We start from the raw sequence: 16,504 nt of genomic DNA on the forward strand, positions 1-16,504 counted from the left end.
TTCTTCCCTAATCCCACCTCCCAACCTGGCTCATTCCCCTGCTCCCGCCCATGCTGCTGCACTTGCCCCTACCTCTCCACCATCTTCACAGGCACCCATCATCGTCCCTATCATATCACTGACTCCTTTACCTGCACTTCTGGCAATGTCATTTACTGCATCTCCTGATCTCTCTGCCCTTCTCTGTACATTGATCAAATGGGACACTGCTTGGCTGACTGGTTCATAGAGCACCTCTGAGGCATTAGACTTGGCAATGTCACCCCGGTCTCACACCATTTCTGCTCTACCTGTCATTCATTACAACACCTGTCTGTGTTCGGATTGTCTTTGCATAGGGGCCATCCGGACTCCTGCCTTCACCATGAACAGAGATTAATCTTCTCTCTCTGCTCCTTTGTGCCATATGGGCTCAACTCCCCTCCCCTCTTCATATGACTCCCCTCATCTCCTCTCTTCATCTGACACCTGCTTCCTCTCTTCACTCCTACCCACCTTTTCCTTTCATTGATGCCCTACCTTCATCCACACCCCACCGCACACATCCTACTCCCACATACTCCACCCCTACCCCACACCTTCACCTCTACCCTACATCCTCACTCCACCCCACATCCTCACCCCGAACCCACACTTCACCTTGAGTTAATGATGTGGGTAAATAAATAAAAACAAGTTACAGAATATCGGTACTTCTGGCAAACCATGATGCTTAAGAGCATGCAGATTGATCAAATAGATATTCTAAAAATTCAGCTGGTTGGAGCATTCTAAGAGGTACTGATTGATCAAATAGGTATTCTAAAAATTCAGCTGGTTGGAGCATTCTAAGAGGTACTAAAGTCATTAAGAACTCAACTGTCAGTTAAACATATTTGAAATCTGAGGAATACACTTCGTATCAAAGTACTAATTTTGCTAAAATACCATAATAAAAAAACAATAAAACCAGACTATTTATGCTAAATATTTAGTATAGCAAAATAGAAAATTACTAAAGGTACCTGTTCCAAAATAGCTGAAAACTGAGGCAAATTACTCAACTCTACAAGATTCAGCCAGGTTATATCTGAAATCCAACGATATGGCTTTGGTGCAACTGTATTCAGGTCAAGGGAAGCACCTCCTACAGACAGAGAACAGAAAAGAATTAAACAGTTTGAGGTGGAATCTTAGAACATGGCACTTGTAATCGTGGTGATAATGCGAGTAATGATGATAGGGATGAGACTGTGCTACGTGTATGTATGTATGTATGTATGTATGTGTGTGTGTGTGTGTGTGTATGTAGGTATTCTCTTTTCATTTAGTTGTTTCAGTCATTTGACTGTGGCCATGCTGGAGCACAGCCTTTAGTCGAGCAAATCGACCCCAGGACTTATTCTTTGTAAGCCTAGTACTTATTCCATTGGTCTCTTTAGCCGAACCACTAAGTTACGGGGACATAAACACACTAGCATTGGTTGTCAAGCAATGTTGGGGTGACAAACATATATATATATATATATATATAGTTAATCCAAACATGAAAACACAAAGAGAAAACAAGTATATTATTATTGGATGCTCAGGAAAGAATTAAAGAAGGAGGGTTTAACATTTCGAGCGGAGCTCTTCGTCAGAAACATAGGAAAAAGGAAAGATCCAAAGAAGGGAAGACGGAGGAAAAAAATCGCCAACAGTACACACGCGGTGATGGGTTTCTTTCAGTTTCCGTGTACCAAATCCACTCACAATGCTTTGGTTGGCCTGAGGCTATAGTAGAAGACAGTTCAGTGGGACTGAACCTGGAACCATGTGGTTCATCAGCTAGCTACTTACCACACAGCTACTACTATGCCTATATACATACATATATTTCTGTGTGTATGTATATGTGTGTGTATACATATATATATATATATATATACATGTGTGTATATGTATGTGTATGTGTTGAAGGCACATGGCTTAGCAGTTAGGGTATTCAACTCGTGATCACCAGGTTAAGGTAAATTCCCAGTGGTATGTTGTGTTATTGAGCAAAACACTTCATTTCACAGTGCTCTAGTTCACGCAGCTGGTGAAAATGAGTAATATCTGTATTTCAAAAGGCCAGCCTTATCACATTGTGTGTCACACTGAATCTGCATGTTTGTGGAGTGCTCAACCACTTTCACATTAATTGTATGAGCATGCTATTCTGGTGTTTGGATCAACTGGAAAAATTGTTGTTGTAACCTATGAATACCAGTGTGTGTGTGTGTGTGCATATATATATATATATATATATATATATATATATATATATATATATATATATACCTTGACTGGCTTCCATGCTAGTGGCACGTAAAAAGCACCAACCCAATCGTGCACATTGCCAGCCTCCCCTGGCCCCTGTACTGGTGGCATGTAAAAAGCGCCCACTACACTCACGGAGTGGTTGGCATTAGGAAGAGCATCCAGCTGTAGAAACATTGCCAGATCAGACTGGAGCCTGGTGCAGCCTCCTGGCTTCCCAAACCCCGGTTGAACTGTCCAACCCATGCTAGCATGGAAAACGGACGTTAAACGATGATGATGATGATGATGATGATGATGATGTATATACATATATATATATGTATATAGGCAGGGCTGGATTAAGACCCATTGAGGTCCTAAGCACTTAAAACATTTTGGTGCCCCCATAAAAGATTATGTAATTTAACATATAAACAATAAACATAAAATAAATTTTTATTTTTCAAAATGAAACAAAACAGTAAGATGGAAAATAATGTTTATTTTTGTATACTTCCACTTTATTTATATTTGAAAAGTTTCCTCCTACTTTTTTGAATTGCAAAGTCTTTGATCAGATCCTCAAAATTTAATCTTAGGTAACACATCTGCATCTATACTTAATATAGATAAAGGCATCCCGAATATCATTTTAGTAAGTTTAAAGTAATTTCTTTTGTGCTGTAAACCATCTACCATTTCTGTGGTGCCCCCTCCTTCCTTTGATGCCCTAAGCACGTGCTTATTTTGCTTAATGGTAATCCAGTGCTGTATGTATGGGTGGATAAACATATGGTAACACCACTTTTTATTTATTTATTTTTTCTATTGACATTTGACAAATTCCAAACTGTATATATGTGTCCATGTGCACTGAGGCTCACCAATAGAGAAGTTCTTAACCAGATCAAGCCAAAACTGTCGCTAGAAGCTAGGATCACCAAGCATAGATTGGCATATTTTGGTCATATTATGCGGAGAAAATCCCTGGAGAAGGGCATCATGCTTGGAATGGTCAGTGGCAAGAGAGGAAGAGACTGACCAAGAACCCACTGGCTTGACACCATCAAGAGTGACAAGGGAATGGCCATAGCCAATCTGAAAGAAGTGACCCAGGATAGAACTGACTGGAGGACACTGATCCATCGAGTAACCGAGAGTTGACTTCGACTGAGCGGATAGATAGATAGGTGTAGTTGATTATGAAGACGGCAAGCTGGCAGAAACGTTAGCATGCCGGGCAATATACTTTCCCGCATTTCGCCTGCCGTTACATTCTGAGTTCAAATTCCGCCGAGATCGACTTTGCCTTTCATCCTTTCGGGGTCGATAAATTAAGTACCAGTTACGCATTGGGGTCGATATAATCGACTTAATCCGTTTGTCTGTCCTTGTTTGTCCTCTCTGTGTTTAGCCCCTTGTGGGTAGTAAAGAAATAGGTATTTCGTCTGCTGCCACGTTCTGAGTTCAAATTTCACTGAGGTTGACTTTGCCTTTCATCCTTTCGGGGTCGATAAATTAAGTACCAGTTACGCATTGGGGTCGATATAATCGACTTAATCCGTTTGTCTGTCCTTGTTTGTCCTCTCTGTGTTTAGCCACTTGTGGGTAGTAAAGAAATAGGTATTTCGTCTGCTGCTACATTCTGAGTTCAAATTCCGCCGAGGTCGACTTTGCCTTTCATCCTTTCAGGGTCGATTAAATAAGTACCAGTTACGCACTGGGGTCGATATAATCGACTCAATCCTTTTGTCTGTCCTTGTTTGTCCTCTCGATGTTTAGCCCCTTGTGTGTAGTAAAGAAATAGGTGTAGTAAAGAAATATGAAAGTTTCATTGTATAATTATCAAAAATTTGATGGTATTTACGTTGTGGTGGGAAATTTTTTTCTGAATGTAACAAAGAAAATTCTAGCTATTTTAGTTCTAATCTAATTCCACATTTTCTTTCTTTCTTTCTTTTTTTCTGCATATTTGCCATGAGTAATAGAACTTTCTTTTTTTCTCCAAAATTGAGCTACAATGACTATGAGATAGCATTTAAACATTTTATCCCTGAATAATAGAAATTGATTTAGTGGAATAATTTGAAAAAATTTGTACATTTTTCTTTTTTGTATATTTCCCATGAGAAATACAACTTTTTTTTTCCAAAATTGAGCTGCAATTAAACAATTTATCCCTGAATAATAGAAATTGGTTTAGTAGAATAATTTGTAACATTTGTATTTTGAAAGCCGAGTTGTAGTTAAGTCAGCTCTCATTGAATATAAACTATGATAAAAGGAGACCCACTTATAACAATACCGTCCTTTAATTACATAGCAATAAGCGACAGAATATTAATTACACAGTAGTCATTTTCCCTCAAAGCTGCAATGTATGATATAACTGCTATTTCTAGCAGTCGGATAACCGCATAGAGATCCCGTTGTTAACTCGAAACAAAGTCTATTGGTTTCATAGAAACTGTCAACTGGCGTGATAACGATGTCTAACTAAAGTAGTGCATTTCTCCTATCTTCTCCTTTAATGACTGAAACTTTGTTTAATGGATCTTTTCCTTTTGAACGGCAGACAATTTCTAGTTAACTAAACACTTTAAAACTTCGTATACTGGTAGACTGTGTCAAAATAAAACATTTTTTTTCTCTTGGCTTTCTTGAGAAAATTGTAATTTGTTTGTTTAACGTAGTTTAATTTTTCGAATTTTAACCAATCCTATGCTCTCTTTTGAGCTAAAATCATTTGCTGCATCTAAAACTGAGACAACATCCTGTCACTAACTCTAACCCTAATTTTTTTTTCTTAATTATTAAATTAATTTAATTGTTACGCGTGTAAAAAAAAAAACGAATGCAATGGAAAATAATTTAAACAATTAACAAACAAAATAATTCTATAATTTTGTTTGTTAATTGTTTAAATTATTTTCCATTGCTTTCGTTTTGTTTTACACACGTAACAATTAAATTAATTTAACAATTAAGAAAAAAAAAGTTAGGGTTAGGTTGAGGGTTAGTGACAGGATGTTGTCTCAGTATTAGACGCAGCAAATGATTTTAGTTCAATGGAGGTAATCGATTGGTTAAAATTGCCGAAATGCTCGGATTTTCAGACGAAATATCTTAGAAACTATAGAATTTTCTCAATAAAACCAAGAGAAAATGATGTTTTATAAACACATTCTACCAGTATACGAAGTTTAAAACTTTTTATTTACCTAGAAATTATGTTACAAACTGCCGTTCAAAAGGAAAAGATCCTGTTTAATAATTCTTTGGGAAGAGTGTGAAGGGTAGTCGTATAGAATTAGAATAATAAAATTATTGCCATTGTCATGGGCCTTCTGTTTCGCTAGAAACAACAGCCAGACTGAAACGACTACACATGGACTGTCGACACGCGAGTTGGCGCTGTGCAACTAATTGTTCTACAATGGATTCATATCTTTGCAAGTTTATTTGGCATCACAGGTACAACAATTGCAATCTCTTCAAAAAAATACAAAAGTGTATGGCAATCTCGCCAAATTCTTCATTACATTCCGTTTCTTTTATTATATTAATTATAAAAAAAAAACTGAAATAAATTCATTTCCTTACAGCTTTTTCATTATTGTTTTCTATAACTAATTTCATTATTTATTTTCTTTAATTAATTTCGTTATTGTTTTCTTTTATTAATTTCTTTTAAAGACATCCGAAAAAAATTATTTTATTCATTCTTTTTCAGAATTTAAGGTTTCGTAATGTTTTCGGTTTCAAAAATTCCTGTTTTCTTAGTCTTTCATTAAATTTTTACTGTTCTCTTTCTGCTTTGATTTTCAAAAATTTGTTTATAGTTCCATGGATAGGCTGGAGTTGACATGACAACAGAAAATGTGAGACTATGCGAATGGTTGGAAGAAATTTAAAAAGACCCGCCAAAATGTATTTTAATAAAAAAAATATTTGAGCGCATGTCCTCAATAGGCTTATTGGATCTTTTCGGTTTGAACGGCAGTTTTTTCTAGCGGTATCATATGAAATTATCACCCATAACTATGACCCTAGTATCGATCTATTGCATTTCAATCTGTTTTAGGGTTAGGGGTGGGGGGAAGGGTATCTTTTTTCTTCGGAAATGTAAATAAACCCAATCTGTTTCTTAAACGAGGGACATATTCATACGGCACAGAATGTTTTCACCTCAATAAACGTCATTGATTGGTTGAAATTGCAGAAATTGAAGAAAAAACACAACAAATATCTTACAAACTATAGAATTTTCTCAATAAAGCCAAGTTTAAAAGTGTTTAGTTACGTGGAAACGATTTTAAAAAACTGCCGGTCAAACCGAAAAGATCCAAAAAATATTTGAGCGCATGTCCTCAATAGGCTTATTTTATAAGATTATACTACAAATCTGCCTTCAGCTTCAATGACTGCATCAATGCAGGATTGGAATCGTTGGCATGTCAGCACTGAACAGTCCTTATTAATTTCAGACGTCAGTTGGATATTAAGCAGGTTCTAGGTGAGGACGTCGATTAGTCTCCCTTCCAACATACTGTGAACGTCGTGGTCCACAAGATTTTAAAGCTGGCGAGTTTGGAGGGCCACAAATTTGTTTGTTTCATGATCGTAAAGATTGTTTGACATCCATTCTTGGGATACGTGCACATTGAGAGAAGGTGCTGGATCTTGTTGAAACATGCATGGCCTTCCACTTCGCATTTTATCCATTCGGAGTTTAAGAATTATCTCCAGCACAGTTGTCCCGTAAATTTTCATAAATCAAGAAAAAGCAGTACTCGGATATTAGGTAACATGACGGGTACAATAAAAAATATTGCACAATATACCCTTTGTATTACACAACTTACGAGTGCTGCTTTTTTCTGAGTCACAGCAATTTGTTGGATTATATACGCTGCGTGCACACACACACGCTTTTATATAGTCGAGTATTATTATATTCTTGGTTATGGCCTGCATATATTAGTCATCTATATTGTCAGGTTAATATTAGAAACGAAACCAATGATAATTTTCTGACCGCTTTTATACCATAGCCAGGTATATATACTACCCGGCTCTATAATAGTAAAATTACCGAATCTTTTCAAGACCGTGTTTTTTTCCTAACAACTAACACACGTGTATATAAGTGTTTCTCAACACTTCAACACACGTACTCTGAACAGTGATACAAAGACACACCTAGGAAGCTTGCACATGCTCGCACGTTCGTTCACACGCAAGAAAAGCGTGTGCATATTAGAGAAGAAAAGACTATACAAACATTCAAAGAAGCAAAACATACACTACACTCGAATCAAAGTCAACGCATTCTAAGAAAAAAAAAACACGTACGAATTCTGAGAAAGAAAAAAAACCACACACACATACGCATTCAAAGTTCTCATACATTTACTACAGAAGCTAAGGATAACACACAGACATAAATACATACATAACTAGACATCGCTGTAGAATATACATACAACAAATATAAATCACATGCTAAGCACATGTACATAAAAAAGCAGAAAAACAGTACACGGCTACCTTGGAAAAACCCACACCGAAATAAACTTAACGAAAGGCAATTTTAAAATAACTACAAATTCTCGGTACTACTTGAGAACTGTGGTCCCGGTGCGCGCACTCGCGTACTCGCGCATCCACGCTTGCTGGTCGTGACTAGTCGAACGACTACCTAGCAAAGTAAATAAAACACAAATTAAATAATATTTTTTTTTACACAAAGTAAATAATTTGGCAATCCTTCGGTATAGGTACACACGTGACTTTGTTTACATTTCTGAAGATAAGAGAAATCCTTTTTCTCCCACCCCTAACTCTAACACAAACCCTAATCCTAACCCTAACCCCTCCCCCATATATATAAAAAAAAACACAAAGTAAATCATTTTTTAAAACAAAGTAAATAAAACACAAAGTAAGGATCGACTAGTCACGACTAGCTAGTGCGGATGCGCGAGTGCGCGCACCGGGACCACGTTTCTTAAGTCGTACCCAAATCCTCTATCGCGCGTACACGCACACATATACCTGTTTCTTTATTACCCACAAGGGGCTAAACACAGGGGACAAACAAGGACAGACAAACGGATTAAGTCGATTACATCGATCCTGTGCGTAACTGGTACTTATTTAATCGACCTTGAAAGGATGAAAGGTAAAGTCGACCTCGGCGGAATTTGAACTCAGAACGTAGCGGCAGACGAAATACCGCCAAAACACATATATACCTGACGCTATCTAAAACTGTCCTAAGCTGGTTTATCTTTACCATTCCTTCCTCTGTCATAGTATCCCTGTAAACACATGGAGAAAAAAAATAAACACTAACACACATCCACACGCACAACACCTACATGCACACACGCTCGAGCCCACACACTTGCACACACATACATTCCAAAATATTCAAGAAAAGATCACGTAAACCAATGCAAATACACACATATACATCCATACTACTGATGTCTTAAAGCATGGACATATGGACATGCTACGCAGTTGTCTGTGAGGCCTCTGGGTCTAGAAACCCAATGCTAAATAAACTATGTATGTTGTTATTGCGTATGTAGGAACTCTTGTGTGGGAGCCTGCTAAGGCAGTCCTAGTCCACGATATTATATAACAAAACATAAGCACAAGGCAACCTTATTGGTCACTGGAGAAATCTATGTAATGGGCCTTATATTTATTTACTTAAGAGCGGCGAGTTGGCAGAAACGTTAGCACGCTGGGCAAAATGCTTAGTAGTATTTCGTCTGCCGTTACGTTCTGAGTTCAAATACCGCCGAGGTTGACTTTGCTTTTCATCCTTTTGGGGTTGATAAATTAAGTACCAGTTACGCACTGGAGTTGATATAATCGACTTAATCCGTTTGTCTGTCCTTGTTTGTCTCCTCTGTGTTTAGCCCCTTGTGGGTAGTAAAGAAATAGGTGTTTCATCTGTCTTACGTTCTGAGTTCAAATTCCACCGAGGTCGACTTTGCTTTCATCATTTTAGGGTCGATAAATTAAGTACCAGTTGCGTACTGGAGTTGATCTAATCGACTGGCCCCCACTCCAAAAATTTCGGGCCTCGTGCCTTGAGTAGAAAAGAATATTAATAGAATATTGTATATCAAGACTCTTTGCAGGGGTGCTAGCACTTGATAATCCTGCTGTGTGTGCAGACAATGCAACCCAGCTTAGGGAAGATATCTGCTCCTGGTAATTCAGACATGTACTTTTTTATAAAGGTACTTTTTATAGTATTTCCGAAGTACAGATTCCAATATATTATATTTGCGTGTGTATTTGTGTAAAATATATTTATATATATATTTGAGTGTATATGTGTTTGTGTATGTTTATTTAGAAAAATATATAGAAAATAAAATTACAGACACGTGCATTTACAAACATATATATACAAACAGACACACTTAAAAAGGAAGGAAGGGGGCTGTGAAAGAGTATAGAAAACCGTGTTTACTACAGACTGTGATACTCATACGTATTGATGTATACATAAGCACACAGAGACTTGAAGTGCAGTTTGATTTTTCTAATACTGTTTTGTAGTCTTTTTATATATAAAATACTGCAATTAGCCGTCATTTTTTATGGCACAGGGGATCTTTTCGGTTTGAACGGCAGTTTTTAACATAATGTCTAGGTAACTAAAAAATTTTAGACTTCGTATACTGGTAGAATGTGTTTATAAAACATCTTTTTCTCTTGGCTTTATTGAGAAAATTCTATAATTTGTAAGATATTTGTTGTTGTTTTTCTTCGATTTCTGAAATTTCAACCAATCAAGGACGTCCATTGAGGTAAAAAAAAACATTCTGTGCCGTATGAATATGTCCCTCATTTAAGAAACAGATTGGGTTTATTTACATTTGTGAAGAAAAAAGATACCCTTCCCCCACCCTAACCCTAAAACAGATTGAAATGCAATAGATCGATACTAGGGTCATAATTATGGATGACAATTTCATATGACACCGCTAGAAAAACTGCCGTTCAAACCGAAAAAAACCGACACAGGGCCAACTAATATATATATATTATATATAATAATAATATATATATATATATATATATATTATATATAATTTATTATATAGAAGGAGCTTCTACAGGACTAGAACTGTTTCATTCAAGAGAAATCTTCAGGAAGCTTCCTGAAGATTTCTCTTGAATGAAACAGTTCTAGTCCTGTAGAAGCTCCTTCTATATAATAAATTAATTTTACTCTACTATGTATTGAGTACCTTATTTACTGTGGTTAACCCCGAATCAACCCGGGACCTACATATATATATATATATATATATATATATATATATATATATATCGCCATATATATATATATATATATATTGTATACTAGCCATCTCAATATGGCTAACCACTAAGGGTGGGGTGGTTAGCCATATTGAGATGGCTAGTATACTTTACGTTGTCGAGCGGTTACTGTTTACATCTCGTTCAGAGATTTATCATTGCTATATATATAATATATGTTGTCAAAATAAGCAACAAGGATATCCAGAGAATATCCTTGTTGTTTATCTTAATTATAATCACCTTATTTTAAATTGTATGGATAATACCATACTAAATTCTGGTGCCTCAACTTAAGTACCATATTCATCTGAATCCATATTTACATATATATATATATACTCTTTTACTTGTTTCAGTCATTTGACTGTGGCCATGCTGGAGCAAATCGACCCCAGGACTTATTCTTTGTAAGCCTAGTACTTATTCTATCGGTCTCTTATGCCGAACCGCTAGGTTACAGGGACGTAAATACACCAGCATTGGTTGTCAAGCGATATTGGGGGTGGGGAGAGAAACACAGGCACACAAACATATACACATACATATACATAGACATATATATATATAGACAGAAACTGAAAGAAGCCAGTCGTATATATGCATATATATATCATCATCATCATCATTTAGGAAAACGGACGCTAAATGATGATGATGATGATGATGATATATATTATGCATATATACGACTAGCTTCTTTCAGTTTCTGTTTATCAAATTCACTCACAAGGCCTGAGGCTATAGTAGAAGACACTTGCCCAAGGTGCCACACAGTGGGACTGAACCCAGAACCATGTGGTTCGTAAGCAAGCTACTTACCACACAGCCACTCCTACGCCTATATATATATATATATATATATATATATATAAGCTACTTACCACACAGCCACTCCTACGCCTAATATATATATATATATATATATATATATATATATATATATATATACATATATACACACACATATATATATAACGGGATGGTTTACGAAAATAAGCAAAAGACGAAGGCAGGTGGAGTACAAACAAACAATGTATTAGTATGGCGCTCAGGGATACAAATAGAACAAGTCTTTTACGTTTCGAGCCTACGCTCTTCGACAGAAAGATACACAGAAAAGAAACAAGGAGAGAAAAAAACGCGCGTAGGAGCTAACACACATTTTAACAAATACGTATATTGGTCCCTGGGCAAATCTTTGTAACTCTTCTTGTATAACATTGCTACACACACAAGCTGATATCTAATATGCACTGCGTATGTTTAAAACAACTACTTGCATGCAGACACACACATACAAACACTATACAACAATAGAAAACAAATAAAAGAAATCAAACCAATCACACATACATAATTTAGAAATACACAAACACATCCATAGTCATATACACTAAGTCTAGTTACATTATCTTTCTTAATCCGGTCAATGTTTTAAACCTGTTCTTTCCTTTTCAAATCTAGTGATTTCCACTATACAGTGGCTTCAATGTTTGCACATGGAATTTTTATTTCAGATATCTTTTATCTTTCTTTTATCTTTTACTTGTTTCAGTCATTTGACTGTGGCCATGCTGGAGCACCGCCTTTAGTCGAGCAAATCGACCCCAGGACTTATTCTTTGTAAGCCCAGTACTTATTCTATCGCTCTCTTTTGCCGAACCGCTAAGTTACGGAGACGTAAACACACCAGCATTGGTTGTCAAGCAATGCTAGGGGGACAAACACAGACACACACACACACATATATACGACAGGCTTCTTTCAGTTTCCGTCTACCAAATCCACTCACAAGGCTTTGGTCGGCCCGAGGTTATAGCAGAAGACACTTGCCCAAGGTTCCACGCAGTGGGACTGAACCCGGAACCATGTGGTTGGTAAGCAAGCTACTTACCACACAGCCACTCCTACGCCTATATATATATATATATTATATATATATATATTTTATATTTTATTTTCACTATTTCCTCATTTCTTTGCTCATTCATACTTCTGATAAAGAGTTTATGTCAAAAATATTAAGTATAAGACTAACGATAAAAAAAACTTTTATATTATTTTTTCTTGTTTTACATGTTGCTATATTCATGTTTACATACACATAGATATGCACACACAAAAGATGGGTAATAGTAACACAAAAGAAAAGAAAAATAGAATAAAGCCTTTTGTTATTGGTCTCACGCCCAAAGTAATAAAAACAACCGCTTTCATCTCACAGATGTTTTATGTGTGTGTGAATTATATATGCATGTATATTTGTGTATGTGTACATATATACACATATGCATATATATTTGTGTATGTGTACATATATATACATATACATATGTGTGTGTGCGTGTAGGCGCTTGGCTCAGTGGTTAGAGCGTCGAGCTTACGATCGTGAGGTTGTGAGCTCGAATCCCGGACAGGGCTGCGTGTTGTGTTCTTGAGCAAGACACTTTGTTACACGTTGCTCCAGTTCACTCAGCTGTAGAAATGAGTTGCGACGTCACATGTGCCAAGCTATATCGGCATTTGCCTTTCTTTTGGATAACACTGGTGGCGTGGAGAGGGGAGGCCGGTATGCATGGGCGGACTGCTGGCCTTCCATAAACAACCTTGCCCGGAATTGTGCCTGGGAGGGTAACTTTCTAGGTGCAATCCCATGGTCTGTGTCATGACCAAAGGGGGTCTCAGATATAAACATATATCCCTCTCTCTCTTTGGGAGAGGCACCTTTACATAAATAAATAACATGAAATACACGAAGGGACGAACAAAAGGACAAACGGGTCATTCAAAGCCTTCATTCTTCAGTCAGAAACTGATCCCTCATCGCAGATTTCGGCTGTTTAATTCTGAGATCCGCTCTGAATCAGCCAGCCACAGAAGGAAAGAATGCAACGCAACAAAGACAAACATGAAATGAAAAATCCTTTTTGGAGACAGTAACGGTGAAAAACATGGATGACACAAAGACAAACATGAAACGAAAAATCTTTTTTGGAGACAGTAACGGTTAAAAACATGGATGACGCAGACGCCCTACGGCTTTGAGACAAAAAGAGACACAAAAACAATATCAGCTAACATGGAAAAATAATTACCTTTTCGGTGATAAGACACATGTTGAACAAGCGGCCGATTAAGGTGGCAAGTCGCAAGAGGGTAAGTGAGAGAAGGGGGTAAGAGAGAGAGGGGACCAAGGAGGGTGGAAGGCGAGGCGAAGGAAAGAAAATAGTTTAAAGACATCGTGCAGAGGTTTGGTATGATAAACATAAAGAAGTTATTATGCACGTACACTGCATAGGAAGAGTTTACGAAAAAAACAAAAAACGAAGACAGGTGGTGTACAAAACAAACAGATGTATTAGTATAACGCTCAGGAATAGAAAAAGTCTTTTACGTTTCGAGCTCTTCTTTTACGTTTCGAGCTCTTCTACAGAAAGGGACACAGAAAAGACAAGAAAAGAAAAAAATGTGTGTAGTGGCTAACGATCTATCATGGTGACATGGTGTGTATATATATACACACACACACACACGCACACACACACAAACATACACACACACACACACACACACACACACACACGCACACACACACACACAAACAGACATACACACACACATATGCATATATAATATGAGGTGACAGCACTAAGCAGTGCTGTATATAAATACAAATTTGTTATCAGATCAAATATGCTTGAGACTTATTAAAAACCATTACAAGGCCATTCGTTGTATTTTGCCATGGAGAAAATTTCCTACTGTTTTCAAATGGGCGTAAATACACGGGATTGGCTCACAGTGCCACCTGACCAGATTGGTGGGATGCATGCATTTCAGAGTGGTTATCTCCTCTTCAGCCATAGAAACAGGTTACAAAGAAACACTGCAAACTGACACGAGAGATAGCATCTCTCTAATGACATTCTTGTCGTCAGTCAATGACTGGTTGCACTGTTCTGTGGCTCACCTTGAATAAAATATTGGGTCACAATGCTTAGCAGTGATGTGTACAAATACAAAATTGCTTGAGATATATTCAAAACCTTAAGAAAACCATCCATTGTGTTTTGTCACAAACAAAAATTTCACACTGTAAGCAAATAAGTGTGAATACTTTGAATCAGGTCACTGTACCACCTGAACAAACTGGGGGATGTGTGCATTTCAGAGGGATTATCTCCTCTTCAACCATAGAAACTGAACAGGGGGGTACTGTAAAGTGACACGAGAGACAGTATATATTTACATATAAGTCCCAAACTGTGATATTGTTTTCAGGTGTGTTAAGTATATGATACTGAAAAGGTACAATAATAGTGGAATGGTGATATCGATCATTGTTGCTCATCTCACGGTGAGTTTCTTGCCCAACTTTTAGTTCATGCAATTTAAAGAACTGCATTATTTATGGGATGACCCAATATCTATATATATATATATATATATATATATAATAAGTGTAGGTGGTATATACTACTGCTATTTCAGCTGCTGGTCATTTCCACAATTACAGCCAATGAATCTACTCAACACACAAGACAGCCATTATACTCTCCCCCCCCCCCACTCCCCACAAAACACCACGACGTGGACTCTGTAGAGACTAGTAAGAAACAATTATGAACTTTTTTTTACACTAACTTTTAAAAATATTTTTGATAAGGTTCATTTTTTCAAGAAGAACTGAAACGTAAAATCTCTAAGAAAATTAAAATTTATCTTATATAGTGGCGTTTTCAAACTTCTTTTATATATGTGTGTGTGTATATATATATATATATATATATATACATACACATAAATACATATACATTTTTATTAAAGCTGCACAAACATCACAAATAACTGTAACTCAGAGTTTCACGTTTCTGTTCATCGGACAGTTGTTTTGAATTTATTTGTGTACTCATGTATGTATATATATATATATATATATATAAACACACACCGACATTATTCTTATATGTAACAAGTGATATTATTATTGGTTGGAAAACATATATATATATATATATATAATAATAAATATTAGGGAATAAATCCAAATTTACAGGGAAAAAATCAGATTTAGGATTAAATCCAATTTTATAGTAAAATATTAAATAATATTATTAGAGACAAAACCACTATTTTGCAAAACAAACAAGGAAAGACTTAATCAATACATAAAATTTTAATAAAAAGTCAAAAAAACTGACTTATTGGAAGTCCACCTGAAGATTGTCGATAAGACAAGAAACAATTGTAGTGGCGGTTTTTTTGACTTTTATAAAAATTTTATGTATTGATTAAGTCTTTCCTTGTTTGTTTTGCAAAATAGTGGTTTTGTCTCTAATAATATTATTAATATATATATATATATATATATATATATATATAAACTTGCAAATAATTAGTATGACTTCTCTCTCAATGAACTGTAAATATAAATAATCACCTTTAATGAAGGTCAGAAATTCTTCATGCCTTATTTTTTGTGCTTGAAGGTCAATTTTGAGGGTTAGCAAGAGAGTAAAAGTCAATTTATCTGTTGCATATAGACTTCGTACAGTATACTTGTAAATTTCATAAGTCATAAACCGTATGATGTTCAGAATTCTCTTTTGAGTTATTGGTGATTTAGTTGATCTGAAAGTCAAACATAGATAAAAGCATAATTATTAGTATTTTCATAATAATAGAAGTTTCAAGTGATTCCTTTCTTTCAAACACAATTAGAAATTTGTCGGAAATTTCTGAGATGTATAATCGGTGAGCTGGCAGAATAAGAAGCAGGTCAGACAAAATACTTAGCAGGTTTTCAGTGTGTGTGTGTGTGTGTGTGTGTCTCTGTGTGTGTTTGTATGTGTGTGTGTGTTTGTCCCCACACCATTGCTTG

General features: G+C 36.2%; 1 protein-coding gene across 1 annotated transcript in view; it reads right to left on the bottom strand.

Moving 5' to 3' along the window:
- LOC115229127 (dynein heavy chain 5, axonemal-like) overlaps positions 1-16,285 on the bottom strand; it is a gene marked incomplete at its 3' end in the record, with an annotated part of 22,534 nt that extends 6,249 nt beyond the window's left edge. Inside the window, exons 1-2 of the mRNA XM_029799538.2 lie at positions 16,064-16,285; positions 1,005-1,126 (exon numbers count right to left, since the gene is read on the bottom strand). Coding sequence (XP_029655398.2) covers positions 1,005-1,126; positions 16,064-16,202 — 261 coding nt within the window. The remainder of the gene's footprint in view (positions 1-1,004; positions 1,127-16,063) is intronic.
- Between the last annotated feature and the right edge of the window lie 219 nt (positions 16,286-16,504).

Source organism: Octopus sinensis, unplaced genomic scaffold (assembly GCF_006345805.1).
Source record: "Octopus sinensis unplaced genomic scaffold, ASM634580v1 Contig11934, whole genome shotgun sequence".
In the NCBI taxonomy this organism is placed as follows: domain Eukaryota; kingdom Metazoa; phylum Mollusca; class Cephalopoda; order Octopoda; family Octopodidae; genus Octopus; species Octopus sinensis.